Source organism: Hemitrygon akajei, chromosome 3 (assembly GCF_048418815.1).
Source record: "Hemitrygon akajei chromosome 3, sHemAka1.3, whole genome shotgun sequence".
In the NCBI taxonomy this organism is placed as follows: Eukaryota; Metazoa; Chordata; class Chondrichthyes; order Myliobatiformes; family Dasyatidae; genus Hemitrygon; species Hemitrygon akajei.
The window spans coordinates 54,262,481-54,278,699 of NC_133126.1; the positions used below are offsets into that span (position 1 = coordinate 54,262,481).

The 16,219-nt window shown below is 39.1% G+C and overlaps 1 protein-coding gene across 1 annotated transcript in view; it reads left to right on the forward strand.

Annotated features, from left to right (window-relative positions):
* Positions 1-613: 613 nt before the first annotated feature.
* actr10 (actin related protein 10) overlaps positions 614-16,219 on the forward strand; it is a 29,046-nt gene continuing 13,440 nt past the window's right edge. The window contains exons 1-10 of the mRNA XM_073039928.1: positions 614-782; positions 4,472-4,544; positions 7,738-7,820; positions 8,714-8,822; positions 12,185-12,292; positions 13,843-13,910; positions 14,000-14,079; positions 14,361-14,396; positions 15,716-15,795; positions 15,878-15,951. Of these exons, the coding sequence (XP_072896029.1) occupies positions 706-782; positions 4,472-4,544; positions 7,738-7,820; positions 8,714-8,822; positions 12,185-12,292; positions 13,843-13,910; positions 14,000-14,079; positions 14,361-14,396; positions 15,716-15,795; positions 15,878-15,951 (788 nt within the window). The 5' untranslated portion in view covers positions 614-705. The remainder of the gene's footprint in view (positions 783-4,471; positions 4,545-7,737; positions 7,821-8,713; positions 8,823-12,184; positions 12,293-13,842; positions 13,911-13,999; positions 14,080-14,360; positions 14,397-15,715; positions 15,796-15,877; positions 15,952-16,219) is intronic.

Sequence of the window (16,219 nt, forward strand, 5' to 3'; positions counted from 1 at the left end):
CAGAAAACAGCAAATATTCATGCATTAAAATTATACAAGTTATACTACATTATACAAGGCAATGAAAGAAACTGAGGAAAACAAGACACTGGTGCAACAAAAAACAGTTAAGTCCACAGTAGTACAAGAGATGTTATGTTGCTAAGGCTTATGTTGCTAAAGTGGGTTTTTTTTTAAGGAGTCATTGGACAGCAATATTCCTGTGACATACTTACAACATGCACGCTCCTAAACTATCATCACGATCTCACTGATCCAATTCGAGTTATACTTCTTATAAAATGAAACCATTTCGTTTGATAAGAAATGCACTTGTATAAACATAAAATGGCAGGTTACAGCTAAACGTCGAGGAAAATCAATACATCCCCTTCACAAAATAACGCACTGCATTCAGCCACCCCACAACCTGCAGCCCTTGACAAAAACTCCCGTTCCACGTGACCTTCCACACTCGCTTCAGGTGCAAAGAGCCTACATTTGAGCCTGAAAAAGTCAAAAATTCTCCATAAGTTAATCAAAATAAAATCACTGATAAAGAACACACACAAAGGGGAGAAGCTTTAGAGCAGAAGTGGGAAACATAATCAGGCAGTAGGGAAGACAGAGGAAGCGGAGGCTGAGGGTCCTGGGTGGGGCCTGCAGGCTCGGGCGGTAGCTGCTGCGGACGGTAACTTCGGGCCGGGAGGGCAGCGCAGCTGCAGGATGCCGCTGTTTGAAGGGCTGGGTACCGGGGGCGAGAAGACGGCTGTGGTGATCGATCTGGGAGCCGCATACACAAAGTGAGTCGCGGAATGCACAGGGGGTGGGCGCCTGTGGGTTAACACCGAATGGCCAGCACCCCTTTGTTTTCAAATAAATATATTAACATCAAACGTTATTGGAGATGGCGAAATTCAGAATGAATGGTAAAACCCAGGAACATTTGCCACAGCTTCACCAGAGTGCGTTGTGCACAACTGATGGGCAATTGTTCATGATTCTCCCTGGTTTACACATGCATTATTTAACAGAGACCGGTTTAATAAACATTACTGGATTTTGAATTTATTTTATAATAACGGGGTTTTCTTTACGGAACATTTCGGTCCTGATTTTGAATGCAGTGGAAAATGGTTGTTGAAAGTTTAACTGAAATGTTAATTATCGCGATGAATAGCTATGCCATTATGCTGTTTATTGACCATAACTCAGCATTTAACACCATCATTCCTACAGTCCTGATCGAAAAGCTCCAGAACCTGGGCCTCTGTACCTCCCTCTGCAACTAGATCCTCGATTTCCTAACCAGCAGACCATAATCTGTGTGGATTGGAAATAACACTTCCACCATGTCGACAATCAACACTGGCACACCGCAAGGATGTATCCTTAGCCCACTGCTCTATTCCCTCTATACCACAACTGTGTGGCTAGCCATAGCTCAAATACCATCTATAAATTTGTTGATGATACAACCATTGTTGGTAGCATCTCCGATAGTGACAAGAGGACAACAAGGCGTGAGCTAGTTGTGTGGTGTCGTAGCAACAACCTTGCACTCAACATTGTGGACTTCAGAAGGAGTAAGACAAAGGAACACAAACCAATCCTCAGAGGGATCAGAAGTGGAGACAGTGAGCAATTTCAAGTTCCTGGGTATTATATCTCTGAGGACCCAACCTGGATGCAACAATGATGCAGCTATAAAAGAGGGCAAGACAGCAGCTATATTTTATTAGGAGTTTGAGGAGATTTTGTTTGTCACCTAAAACATTTGAAAACTTCTAGATTGAAGTAAGCTGTAAAATTAGTCAGCTCCATTATGAGTTCTCACTTCTGTGGTATCCAAGATATCTTCAAGGAGCAATGCCTCAGGAAGGTGCTGTCCATCGTTAAGGACCTCCCAACACCCAGGACATGCCCTCCTCTCATTGTTATCTTCAGGAACAGCTTCTTCCCCTCAGCTGTCCAAGTTCTAAATAGACATTGAACCCATGAACACTACATCACTACTTTTTATTTATGTTTTTGCACTACTTACTTAACTCTTATATTTATATATTTTTTAATTGTATGTATGTGCATTTAATGTAACTCAGTTTTGTCCTATATTTATCATGTACTCCATTGTACTGCTGCTGCAAAGTTAACAAGTTTCAGGCCATATGCCGGTGATATTAAATCTGATTCTGATTCTAAATAAAGTTTTTAACTATTAATGGAGACTTTACTGGAGGAAATTCTGAGACGATATCTGCCAGCATCTGGACTGAGGGAGTCTGATTAAGAGTCCTAATGGCTTTGTGTGTAGAAAGCTATAGGTGGTGAATGTTTCAGGGGTTTTTGAAGAGGTAACTGAAAAGGTAAATGACATTCAGGTCTGTTTGGATATTAGCAATGCCTTCGACTAGATTCAGCACTGTAGGCTGGTTTGGAAGGTTAGGTTGCTTGGATCCAGGGTGAGCTAGTTTGATGGATTCAAGATTGACATGGAGGTAGGGAGCCGAAGGTGGTAATTGAAGACTTACTCAGAATGGAAGCTAGTAACTAGTGTGCCTCAGGGGTTGATGTTGGAACCCTTGTTATTTGGAGGTTTTGTTGACCGTGAACAAGGTTATCGTAGATTACAGGGGGACCTTCATCAGTTAGGGAAGTGGGCTGAGGAGTGCAATTGGTTTTTAAGTGTGAGGTGATGTGCTTTAGAAAGTCAGACCAGCATAGGACTTACTTGTACTATGAATGGTAGTAGGAAGTGTAATGGACTGGAAAGACCTACCTAGCAGTAGAAGTGCATAGTTCATTGAAAGCAGTGTCATAGGTGATGGAAAAGACATATTTAGTGTGCTGACATTCAGCAGACAAGATGGAGGAGCAGCATCTTAAATTCAGTCAACCTATCACCTTCCAGCTAACTTACTTCCCCTCCCCCCACCTTTATATTTTGGCATCTTCCCCCTTTCTTCTCAGTCCTGAAGAAGGTCTTAGCCCGTAGCATATCTATTCATTTCCATCGATGCTGAGTTCCTCAAGCATTTTGTGTGTGTTGCTTTGGATTTCCAGCATCTGCAGACTTTCTTGTGTTTATTGAGGATAGGAGTCAGGACAACATGTTACGATTGTACAAGTCATTAGTGAGGCCACACTTAGAGTACTGCATACTGTTTCAGTCTCCATGTGGTAAAAACTGGAAAGAGTGCAGAGAAGATTTATAAGAATGTTGCCAGGACTAGTGTGCCTGAGATTGGCCAGGTTAGATCTTTCTTTGTAGGAGAATGGGAGGGCAGCTTTGCCTATGCCTCTCAAAATGTTAAACATTTCTGTAGGTTGGATGATGGCAGACCTTTTTTTTCCAAGGCAGGGGAGTCTAAAACTAGGAAGCATAGGTTTAAGGTGAGAGGATAAGATTTAAAAGGATCTGCAGGGCATCTTTTTCTATGCAGAGGAGGTGAGTATAAGCTGACAGAGGAAGTGGTTGAAGCAGGTTTTCTAGGAGCCATGTATCTATTTTATATCTATCTATTCTATTTTGTGTTGCACATTCATTATGGGTGGAAGCAAGTGAGTATAGCTGAGTATTCTTGCTTTGTCTTAGTTCAGTTGAGAGGGAGTGAGCTGGGGGTAATTTTTTTTGTTGACTGCTTATTTTGCTTAGTTATGCATAATTACGCTAATTTGAAGACTGATTTTCATTAAATCGCTAATTTAGTTTCGCTAGTTTTATATTGTCGTGTGATCATCTTTGCTGGTTTCATAATAAAGGATCGAATGGGACTCAGTTACTTGGAAGTGCGCCGTGCAGTGTCAAATCCCGTACTCAGTCTCTCAGCGGTTTTAGTATAGTAGTGTCATTTAAGAAACACTTGGAGGGGTGGGGCTGACAGGTATATGGTCCAAACAAGAGAAATCGGGACTGAGTGGCACCATAATCGGTATGGCCTCATTGGGCCAAAGAAGCTGTGTCCATGCTGTATTACTCTATGACTTTATGACCCCAATTGTAGCTTAAATTGTCATATTCTTTACTTTGGAAATCAAAACATCAACTAACTACCTTACCAATGACACCTCAAGAAAGAGCTCTGTAATCATGTTTTCATAAAGCAGTTTTGATTCTGTCAGTCATATTAAATGTTTTCTACTTGCACTTTCACCATGTCCTTCAGAGAACATATTCTAACATTGAAGTGGGAGAGGCGGGAGTTGTGCAAGGAGTAGATGGGAAATCTAGTATTGAGAATCTCCATAACAACTGAGTAGTCAAAGATTAAGGCTATGTATGTGGGGCAGGGAGATGGAAGATCCAGTACTGAAAATCTATATTAGCAAAAGAGGGTTAAGGTATTCATTTTGTTTCAGTTGGTGTTCTTTTGCAAAAAAGTGTTGTGCCATCACCAATGTACTGTAATTCTTGCATTGTTCACGTGTTAGTAAGTCAGGTATGGTATTTAGCAATTTTAGATACATTGAACATTTTTCCTTCAATCTCTAGATGTGGTTTTGCAGGAGAAACTGGACCAAGATGCATTATCCCCAGTGAAATCAAGAAGCCAGGTGTATCCCAGGTAAGTTTTTCACCTTTATTGACATTATGTCCTTTGGGATAGTTCTTTCAGTGTGGGAAGTTGCTCACAAATACAATATTTATGGTAACTTTGGAAACTATACTTTTTTAAGTTGCTTGCCACTTCAAAACTTGCATTTTCATCAAAACAACTGTATTTTTATATCATTAGTTATTCATTTAATTTTGCCTACTCATGCTGGATAAGGTTAATGTACACACCAGCACAGAATATGGAAACGTGATTTTTTTTTTGTGTAGACTCGTGCCAGCAATCATAAAAATGATTGTAACCTTGTACGCTACAACAATCTTCTACCCCATCCCCAACACCACCAACCGTCATGTCATCAGCAAACTTACTAACCCACCCTTCCACTTCCTCATCTAAATCATTTATAAAAATAACAGAGAGAAGGGGACCCAGAACAGATCCCTGCAGAACACCACTAGTCACGGACCTCTCAACAGGATACACTCTCTTCACTACCACCCTCTGCCTTCCGAACACTTCCATCAATTTGTTTTATCACTTCCTTGAAATAATCAGTCAGGCTTGTGATACACAACCTACCCCTTACGAAACCAGTTAATTATCCCTTATCAGACTATGCTTCTCCAAATGCTTGTATATTCTGTCTCTAAGAATCCTCTCCAGTAGCTTGCTTACCACTAATGTAAGACTCACTGGTCTATAATTCCTAGCATCATCCCAGTTACCTTTTTTGAACAAATGAATAACATTTGCCATCCTACAATCTTCTGGTACAACTTCAAAGATTAAAAGTACATTCACTATCAAAGTATATATGCAGTATACAACCCTGAGATTTGTCTTCCTACAGACAGCCACGAAACATACCATGGAACCTATTCACTGCAAACATCATGCACCCAAAATGTAAAAAAAAAGAAATCACGCAAACAGCAAAATACGAGTGAATAACACACAGTATTAAACATCAAGCCACAGAGTCCTTGAAACAGTGTAGGAATGTTCAGTTTAGATCAATATTGTGCTGTGTCATTCGTTGACTGCAGACCACAGAGCCAGTCCAGCCCTATCAATATAATGTAAAATAGCAGTTTAAAAAAAAGTAACCAGAAGCACATAAACTGCAGAGTCCTTTTTTTAAAAAAAATGAGTGCAATCCACAAACCTTGGCCGAGACCCAAGGCTCCTGCACTTTCCTTTGGCTGCAGATATATCACATGCACCTCACTTTTGCACTTTATGTATGTAAAGAATCTTTTAGTATACTCTTTAATATTATTGGCCAGTTGTAGTTTGAAGATCACATCCTTACTACTGTTTGGGGTTCTGTATATAACTCCCATCAGGGTCTTTTTACCCTTGCAGTTCCTTAGCTCTCCCCAAACAATTCAACGCTTTCCAACACTATGTCACTCTTTCCAATGATTTAATTTCACTTTTTACCAACAAAGCCACGCCATCCCCTTTGCCATCCTGTCTGTCTTTTTGATGCAACATGTATCCTTGAACTTTAAGCTCCCTGCTGTAATCTTCTTTCAGCTGCAATTCAGTGATGCCCACAACATCAAACATGCCAGTCTGTAACTGTGTTACAAGTTCATCTACCTAATTCCATATACTGCATGCATTCTAATGTAAAACCTTCAGATCTGTATTCACCCTTTTCGATTTTGTCCACCTTTTCATTACAACTCATTGTGTTGACTGCAATTTTGCCCTGTCATCGGCCTCTCTTTGCTGGCAGTCTCACTACACACTGCTTCTGTTTGTAAACCAATTACCTTATCACACCAGTTTCCTTGCCCCGCCAAATTAGTTTAAACCCTCCCGAGCAGCTCTAGCAAACCTGCTGGCAAGGATATTGATCCACCTCAGGTTCAGGTGTAACCCATCCCTTTTCTTCAGGTTGTACATCCCCAGAAGAGATCCCAATGATCCATACATCTGAACCCCTGCACCAGTTTCTCAGCTACACATTCATCTGCCAAATCATCTGATTCTTACCCTCACTGGCACATGGCACTGGCAGCAATCCAGAGATTACTACCCTGGAGGTCCTGTTTCTCAGCTTTTTACCTAGTTCCCTAAAATCTCTTTTCAGGACTTCCTCAACTTTCCTACCTATGTCATTGGTACAATATGTACCAAGACCTCTGGCTACTCACTCTCTCCTTTAAAATGTCATGGACCGTATCCAAGGTATCCCTGACTTACATTCCGGGTGTCTCTATCGCGCCCACAGGATTTCTTCTCTCTTCTGCTGACTATGGAATCTCCTATCACCATAGCAGTCGTCTTCACCTGTCTACTCCTCTAAGCCACAGCAACGGACTCAGTGCCAGAGACCCTCCCCAAGTAGGTCGTCCCCCTCAACTGTATCTAAAGTTATATACTTACTATTGCGGGGAACAGCCACAGGGATACTCTACACTGGCTGTGCATTTCCTTTCCTTCTGTCACTCAGTTACCTGTCTCCTGCCACCCAGGGCTGGCTACCTCCCTGTAGCTCTTGTCTATCACCCCCTCATTCTTCCATGTGAGCCAAAGGTCCTCGAGCTGCAGCTCCAGTTCCTTAATGCGTGTTCTGAAGAGCTGCAACTCAGTGCACCTGGTACAGATGTGTTTATCTGTGAGTCTGGAGGTCTCCCAGACTTCCCACATCCCACTCACACTGCCCCTGGAGCCATTCTCACTACACTTCTAGGCCCTAACAGTTGAGGAATGAAGAATTATGAACAAAAAGACAAACTTACCTCGCTGAAGCCCGATGGACCAAAGCCACTCCAAACACTGTCCTGCTCACAACAATGGCCGCTTCGCCAGCGCTTGCGTTACTTTTATTCGCCCTTTCTAATGAATCCCAATCAGCGATTGGTCACAGTCCAAATCCGAAAAGCTGCCACAAAGTTCTGCCTTTTTAACCTCGAGTTTGAAAAGATAACTTTCTTCATGTACTGTTGTCAACAACAATATCTTCAGTTTCTCACAGCTTGTAAATGAGCTGATTGCAGTGCCTTATGGCTACAGTAGTGGCAGTAATAAAGATGATTTGGTTGAGAGTATGATACCTGTGTGGAATAGTTCTTCTCTGACCAATTCTTTCAGGGCTTTAATCAGCATGGACCTGCAGTGATTTAAAACTTCCAAATAATCTTGAATGTTGCTAATTTGTATTTGTGCATGCATTTCTGTTTTGCAGGCTATTAAAGTAGTTCAATATAATATCAATACTGAAGAACTTTATGGTTATTTGAAAGAATTTATTCACATGCTGTACTTCAGGTAGGGCATGTTTAAAAACGATTTTACTAAGTTGATGTTCAAATACTATTCTGCATGCAAAGCAGATGAATTTCAGATCAGAGTAGAATCTTAATAACTGTAAAGTTTTTATCTTTCTCCAAAAAAAAATGCATGCTTTCCTAAATCTGTATACATCTTCATCGAGCTGCTGGAGTGTGTTTCATCTAGCTGCTAGAGCATTATTTAAAATAAAGCACGTAATAAAATTTCTGGTTGGGGTTGTGCAAGGGAAAATCTGATCTCTTGCCATAAGTCCAGAGAAGATGGTTGCAAAAGGCCCTGTAAGATTTTTCTCCAGAGCTGTTTACGCTATGGAAGAGCCCTCGTGGAATTTCTTCCTCACAATTTTTAAGAGCATCTAAGGACTGAAAACTTGTAATGGAGAATAGTGTTTTAGGACTTACTGGGCTCTGTACACCACTACTCTCATCTCTAGTGTAAAATAAACGGTAACAACTGAACATTTTTTAATGTTCTGGTTACAATTTACGTACTTAAGTCCATCACCCCTACTAGGCCTAGGCCACTGATAGCAGCTCGCCAGAGTCCTCTGTCCTGGGCCAGTCTTTCCCCAGATGTAGCCCATCTTCTTGGTGTACCCTCCCCTCCCAGGGATGGGGTCTCTGGAGCTTCTGCTGGTACTTTTGTAGCTCTAGGTTTTTATGAGATGGGTTTGCCAGCACCATACCCAACCCTCCTTTTGCAACCTGGCCTGGGACCATCTGTGGTGGAGTTAATTACACTCTAGTTGTACCCTAATTATATGTTATCCATTAGATTTTTTAAACTTTTTAAACACGTTTCATATTGGCTGAGTTTTAGTTGATCAGGTTTGTTTCATGGTGTCATTTTTTTCTCCTTTTCCATAACAGACACTTGCTAGTAAACCCAAGGGATCGTCGAGTTGTTGTCATTGAATCAGTTCTGTGTCCATCACACTTCAGAGAAACACTCACTAAAGTTTTCTTTAAGCACTTTGAGGTAGGAAGCTGATGATAATGTTGTACTAAGACCAAAAGAAGTAAAATGCAGTCAGATCAGTTTTTAAAGATGTATTAAAAGGCCACATGTAAAGTATAGCATACAGTTCTGGTCATCCTATTATAGAAAGGATGTCGAGGCTTTGGAGAGAGTACCAAAGAGGTTTACCATAGTGCTGCCTGGATTAGAGGGCATTTGCAATAATGAGAGGTTGAACAAGTTTTGGTTGTTTTTTTCTGGAGAGATGGAGGCTGAGGGGAGATCTGATAAAGGTTTATAAGATGAAGAGTGGCAGAATAGACAGACAGTATCTTTTCCCCAGTGTTGGAGCATCTAATAACAGAGGGCATGCATTTTAAAGTAAGGGGGTGAAGAGCAAGTTTTTTAGGCAAATGTGTTTTGCATGTCTGGCATGCACTGCCTGGGTTGTTAGTAGAGGCAGATACATTAGGGGCTTTTAAAAGGTGTTTCAATAGACACATGAATGTAAGGAAAATGGAAGGACATGGATGTTGATTAGGCAGGAGATTGGTTGGCCACTTGATTACTAATTTAATTGGTTTGGCATAACATGGTGGGCCACAGGTCCTGTTCTTGTGCTGTACTGTTCTATTTTCTATTAACCTTTATGCAGTCATTTATGAGTATAACCTTTATGAGTATGGCATATTTATCTGGAATTATGAAAAAATACTGTATTTTTAAGTAGAAGGTTGGTAAGCAAAATATTTGGGCCACTTGTGTTCTCAAGGAAGTGAGATTTTTAGCACTAGCAACTTCTGAAAACAGATAATGTTCTCAGGCAGGGGGTGGGAACCGGAGTGATAGAACTGAGGATGGGGCACTTGGCATACAAGTCGATGCATTGTTAGTGAGACTGTGAGGAGGGACAGGCAGATGACAGGGCAAAATTGCAGTCACTGGGATGAGTTGAAGTGTAGCGTAATGACAGAAATCAAAAAGGGCGATGAATACAGGACTGAAAGTGTTAATATTTAAATGTACACAGTATGCAGAATAAAGTAGGTGATCTTGTGGTGTAGTTAGGGATTGGCAGATATGATGTTGTGGGCATCACCAAGTCATTAGCTGAAAGAAGATCATAATTGGGAGCTGAACATCCAAGGATACACATTGTATTGAAAGAAGACAGGTAGCATAAGGGGTGGAGTTGCTCTGTTAGTTTAAAAAAAGTCCTTAGAAAGAGGGGAATAGGATAGGGAGATGCAGAATCCTTTTGGATAAGAATGAAATTACAAAGATAAAAAGACCCTGATGGGAATTATGTGCATGGCCTCTGAACAGTATCCAGGCTGTGGGATACAAATTACAACGGGAGATGGTAAAGGCATGTTAAAAAGGCAGTGTTACAATAGACATGGAGGATTCAGTGTGTAGAAAAATTGGGAAAATCAGGTTGGTGCTGCTTGACCCCAAGAGAGGGAATTTTTAGAATGCCTGCGCAATGCCTTTTTAGAGTGGCTTGTGATTGAGCCCACCAGGGGAATGCCAATTTTGGATTGTGTAATGAATCAGATTTGATTAGGGAGCTTAAGGTTAAGGAACCTCTTTACCTTACAGGAAACAATGATCATAATATAGAGTTCACCCTGCAATTTGAGAAGATAAAATCAGAAGTATCAGTATTACAGTGGAGTAAAGGGAATTATAGAGGCACGAGAGAGGAGCTGGCCAGAGTTGATTGGAAGGGGACACCATCAGAGTTGAAGGCAGAGCAGCAATGGCTGGAGTTTTGGAGGCAGTTCAGAAGGTGCAGGATAGATACATCTCAAATTTGAAGATGTATTCTAAAGAGAGGATGAGGTAACTGTGGCCAACAAGAGAAATCAAAAGTCAGCCCAAAAGCAAAAGAGAGGGCATATAACATAACAAAAATTACTAGGATGTTAGAGAATTGGGAAGCTTTTAAAAACCAACATAAGGCAACTAAAAAAGCAATAAGGAGAGGAAAGGTAAAATATGAAAGGTAAGCTAGCCAACAACTTCAAAGAGGATATCAAAAGTTTTTTCAGATAGATGAAGAGTAAACGGGAGGGGAGATTGGATATTGAACTGCTGGAAAATAATGCTGGAGAGCTAGCAATGGGGGCAAAGAAATGTTGGATGAACATGATAAGTATTTTGTGTCAATCTTCACTGTGGAAGCCACCAGCAGTATGTCTGAAATTCGAGAGTACTGGGGCAGAAGTGATTGTGATTGCTATTACTGAGGAGAAAGTGCTTGAGAAACTGAAAAGGTCTGAAGGTAGATAATTCACCTGGACCAGATGGATTACACCCCAGGGTTCTGAAAAAAAATAGCTGAAGAGATCATGGGGACATTAGTAATGATCTTTCAAGAATCAATATATTCTGGAATGGTTCCAGGGCCTGGAAAATTGCAGATGTCACTCTACTCTTTAAGAAGGTGAGGGGGGGGATTTTCAAATAAGGAAATTATAGGCCAATTAGCCTGACTTCAGTGATTGGGAAGATTAGAGTCCTATTATTAAAGATGAGGTTTCAGGGTACTTGGAGGCATATGATAAAGTAGGCCAAAGTCAGCATGGTCAGCATAGAACAGAGATGAGGAAAGTTTTCTTTAGCCAGAGGGTGGTGAATCTTGAATTCATCATCTTGAACAGCTGTGGAGGCCAAGTCACTGAGTACATTGAAAGCAGAGGTCAGTGGGTTCTTGATTAAAGGTTATGGGAAGAGGGAATGAGAGAGAGGTAGAGAAGGATAACTAATCAGGCATGATGGAATAGCAGAACAGATTCAGTGAGCCAAATGGCCTAATTCTGCTCCTCTATCTTATAATCAAGTAGCTAAAAAAGATTACATTAAATTTTAAAAAGGAACTTGTCATTGGCACTAGTCTGATGCAAGTGCTGATACACGCCACTGCCTTCAAGGAGTTTGTATGTTCCTGTGACGGTGAGTTTCCTCCGGTGCTCTAGTTCCTCCCACAGTCTATGGATGTATTGGTTGATAGGAACAATTGGCCAATGTAAATTGCCCTGTGATTCGGTGAGGATTGAATCGGGCGATTGTTGGGCAGCATGGCTCAAACGGCTGGAAGGATTTGTTCCATGCTGTATCTCAATTTTAAAAAAATTAAAAATCAATATTATATTTTATCTTGCAAGTTTTAGTTCTTTGCTGTGCCACTAGATGGAGTATTGCAGATAGATGCCAGTTCCCAACATGACTGGAATGCAAAACATGGAAAAAACAGTAGTAGTGATTTGCTATTGAATGTGCTACATTTATTGAAAAGTAAATATTTCAAACAATTGCATTTAAATTTTCCCTAGAAAATCATCAATAAGTTGTATTAATTCCTCACTTTGTGTTTTTAGGTTCCTTCAGTGCTGTTTGCTCCATGCCATCTTGTGTCGCTGCTGACTCTTGGTATCAATTCTGCTGTGGTTTTAGATTGTGGATATACAGAAGCACTAGTGTTGCCTGTATCTTTTTGAAAACAATTTTATGAAAGATGAAATGATTATTGGTTCCTGAAAATAACTTGTTTCATCAGTGTACATTTTCTAAAAATTATGGTAATAAATGGAAAAGCATGGTTGCGGTCAAGAATTTTAAAAGGCAAACTAATGGAATCCTGATGTGGTTTTACAAAAATCGATATTCCTATAATGTGCCCAAACTTCCTCAGATTTTCTAAAAATAAGTTCATTTACCCAAAGCAGCTTAATAAATATCCTTCTAGCCACATTCTTAATACACTGTTGTATCTGTCAGTCACATTGATGCTAATCGTTTATTATCTGCTTTTCCAGTTCTACAGTTTTTAATGTGACTCTATAATTGTTGAGTACCAATTATTTTAAGAGGAAAAATAAATAACTTGCATAGATTTGGAAAAAAATATAAATGTATGAGAATGAAGGATAAGGGAAGGCAGTCATTAGGAGCAATAAGGCTTTATACACTATACTTAACTACTGTAATTTTTTAATTGGTCTTTAAACAGAAGTGATGTCCAAGTTAAGAGTTTGCCAAATGTGACTTTTGTTCAGATTAGGGGACTGATCACACTGAGACATTATGTACTATCCAGTATTTCTTAAATTGGTAAAAATATTTAGAATGAAGTAAAACTACTAGGTAGTTCAGAGGATATGGAGTGGTATGTAATACAGTAGAACCAGGTGGTATTTACTAAAAGACATTTGTACTTAAAATGTTTTGTAAAGAAACAGGATAGGTGAAGAAAATATAGTTAAAGAGCAAATAGATTTAAACAAGAGCTTCGATATTTATAAATAAAACAAACTGAATTATTTGTTTTCTAGGTCTGTTGGAGAATGCAAAATCAAGAACATTGAAATTGTGCTACACTATGGTTAACATTATTGTCATTACTGTTTACATTCCAGTAATTTACATTATTACAGCATAGATGTAATAGAAATTGTGGGTACAACATCACTGGGACGTTTTCGGACATGAAAGATTATAAGAAGAAATGGGGGGTTGAGAATTAATAATTGACTTTTGTGCTAGTGCTCAGAAGATTGAGCAGCAGCCAACTGGGGTTATTTAACATTTAGAAGGCTAATAATATGGATAGATAAAAGGTAATTGAAGGAAGGTCACAAAAAATATTCAAAATAAACATAACTTAGAAGACAACTGACTTATTAAACTGTGTGAACTAATTTGTTGAATTATGTGCCACTCATCTTTATTGAACTTCCCATAAATTATTCTCAATGTTAATTGCTTGGAAAAAGAATATTTTAGAGTTTTGGGCAAACTAAGGAAATCATGAAGTCAAGGTGGCCCCTGAGATATTGAACTTTATGCAAAATTAAAATTAAAAGAATTGTTGGAAATCCCAAATAAAAATTTGCTGGGCAGAATTGCCTTTATGGTACTTAGAGGGGAAAGATACCCCTGAGACTGGGGGGAAATAGAAACTGTAAGGCAATCACGAAGTAGTAAATAAATGTATTCACATTATATTCAATACAAAATATAATCTTAGCTTTGTCAGATATATGAAGGAATTCTGATTTTGAATGCGTGGGAAGCACTTCCACTGGGAGGAAAAGCAATCCATACGTAAGAATTTTAAATTATAACATGCATTCATTGTATTTGAAATTAGTTATGATTAAAGCTAAAAAAAGTTCAATATTTTATTACTGAAGGGAGTTACAGTCTCGGTTATTAGAAGAATGCACTGTGGACACTGGAACTAACACCGGAGAAGGCTTAGCATCTGTGATGAGTAAGGCTTAAGTGACATATTTTGATGGTATATTTTTCATAGAGGTAAAATTTCTAAATTTTAAAATAGAAAAGAGATGTCACTTTTTAATTTCAAAATGTATTGCATCTGAAAAATTCATCTTTGGAAGTGTAATTGCAATTTATAATTGGTTAAGATATTAATTCTATTTGCAAAGAAATCAATCTAATTTTAGATAATTGTCATTCATAATATAAATTTAAAATAGTGTAATGTTACTCAGCTTGGGTTTAATATTGCTCTGAAATTTTTTTTGACAGGCTCACTTCCAGAAGATACAATAGAGGATATAAAAGGTAAAAAAAAACGTCTTGAAAAAAACAAGCTGCTAGAGGAACTCAGCAGGTCAAGCAGCATCTATGAAGGCAAAGGGATGGTGTTTTGGATTGGAACCTTCAAAAGGCCTGCATTCCTCTGGCAGTTTGGGTTTTTTTTGCTCCAGATTCCAACATCTGGAGTCTTTTGCTCCTCGGTCTTAAGCTGTATTGTTATTATATGGAGAACATTGTGAGGCAAATACAATTCCTTATCAAGTGAAAAAGACCACAATTATTGTAAATCTAGAATAAATCAATGTGGGGCTAAAAGATAATGATATGAAAGAGAAGAGTAGATAATTGCTTCTGATGTTTTTATTGTGAATGTTTTGGGCTGACATAGAAGTTAATATCTGCAGTTCGTAAGTTTAGACTTGCTATCCTCTTTCTTCAAATGCATGAAATAATTTCATAGACATGGAGCAGTACAGCACAGGAACAGGCACTTCAGTCCATGATATTTGTGCTTATCCTGATATCAAACTAGTTACATCTTGTCTGTACATCATCCTTTGCCTGTTTATATGCCTATCTAAAAGCTACTTAAATGTCATCGTCTTACCTGGTTTCACAACCTGTCCTAGCAGCAGTGCATTCCAGACAAAAACCACTCTCTCTGTATTTTAACACTCACAAGACTTTAAACTCCCCCACTCCCCTCCTTAAAGCTATGCCCTCCTGCATTTAATATTTCTGCACTGGAGGGGGAGGGGGGAGAAGAGTAAAGCTTCTGACAACCTACCGTATTTGTTTTTAAAAATAATTTTATATATACTTTTGTCAGGTTACCCTTGGTTTCTGGTGCTCCAGAGAAAATGATCCAAATTTGTCCAACTTCTTCTTGTAACTAATACTCTCCAATCCGGGCTGCATGCTGCTGAGACTCTTCCAAACCCCCTCCACAGCCTCCACATCCTTCCTGTTTTTCAGCAACCACAGCTCACACAGTACTCCAAATATGACCTAAATAAAGTTTTATACAGCTGCAACATAACTTAGTGGTCTTTATGTTCAGTGCCCTGACCAGCCAATGAAGGCAAGTATGCAGTACCGTTTTAGTTGCCACTTTCAGGGACTTGCACCCCTGGTTCCTCTCTTCATCAATGCTCCGAAGACTCCTACCATTTACAATATTTTTTTCTTGCACTTGACTTTGTAACATACTAATATAAAATCTGATAGACTAAACAAAAATGGATACGCTGTATGAAAGTAAAAATACTCAATAAAACCTAGAATGAAGCAAATTAGTGTTTTCAAATATAGTCCCTAACTGTTTTGTTATGGATATTTTACAGTTCGTACTTGCTTTGTCAGTGATCTCCAGCGGGGTCTAAAAATTCAAGCAGCCAAGTTTAACATTGATGGAAAAGCTGAAGTAAGTATTAAGTAGTAGTGAATATAACTGATAAAGTACATGTCTGACTGTTGTTTAATTTTTGTTTTGTATTTATTCATAGCGCCCACAACCACCACCTGATGTGGCATACCCATTGGATGGAGAGAGGATTTTGCATGTCAAAGGATCTATCAGGTTGGATCACTTGTTCAAATATTATAAAGTAAATAATTTTTCCTGTAGGTTGTGATAAAACAAATAATGGGGTGACATGGTATGTTGAAGTGTAGCGGAAGTTTTTTAGAGTTCAGTTGAAGTCTTTGTTTTAACAATGGATTTGGGACAGTTCTTCGGTTGAGAAACCATCATTATACATAATGAAGAATAGGTAGAGGGCAAATTAGATAGAAAATTAAACTAAGTAACCAGAGGAAAATCAGTTGTCTACCACGGAGAAATAAAA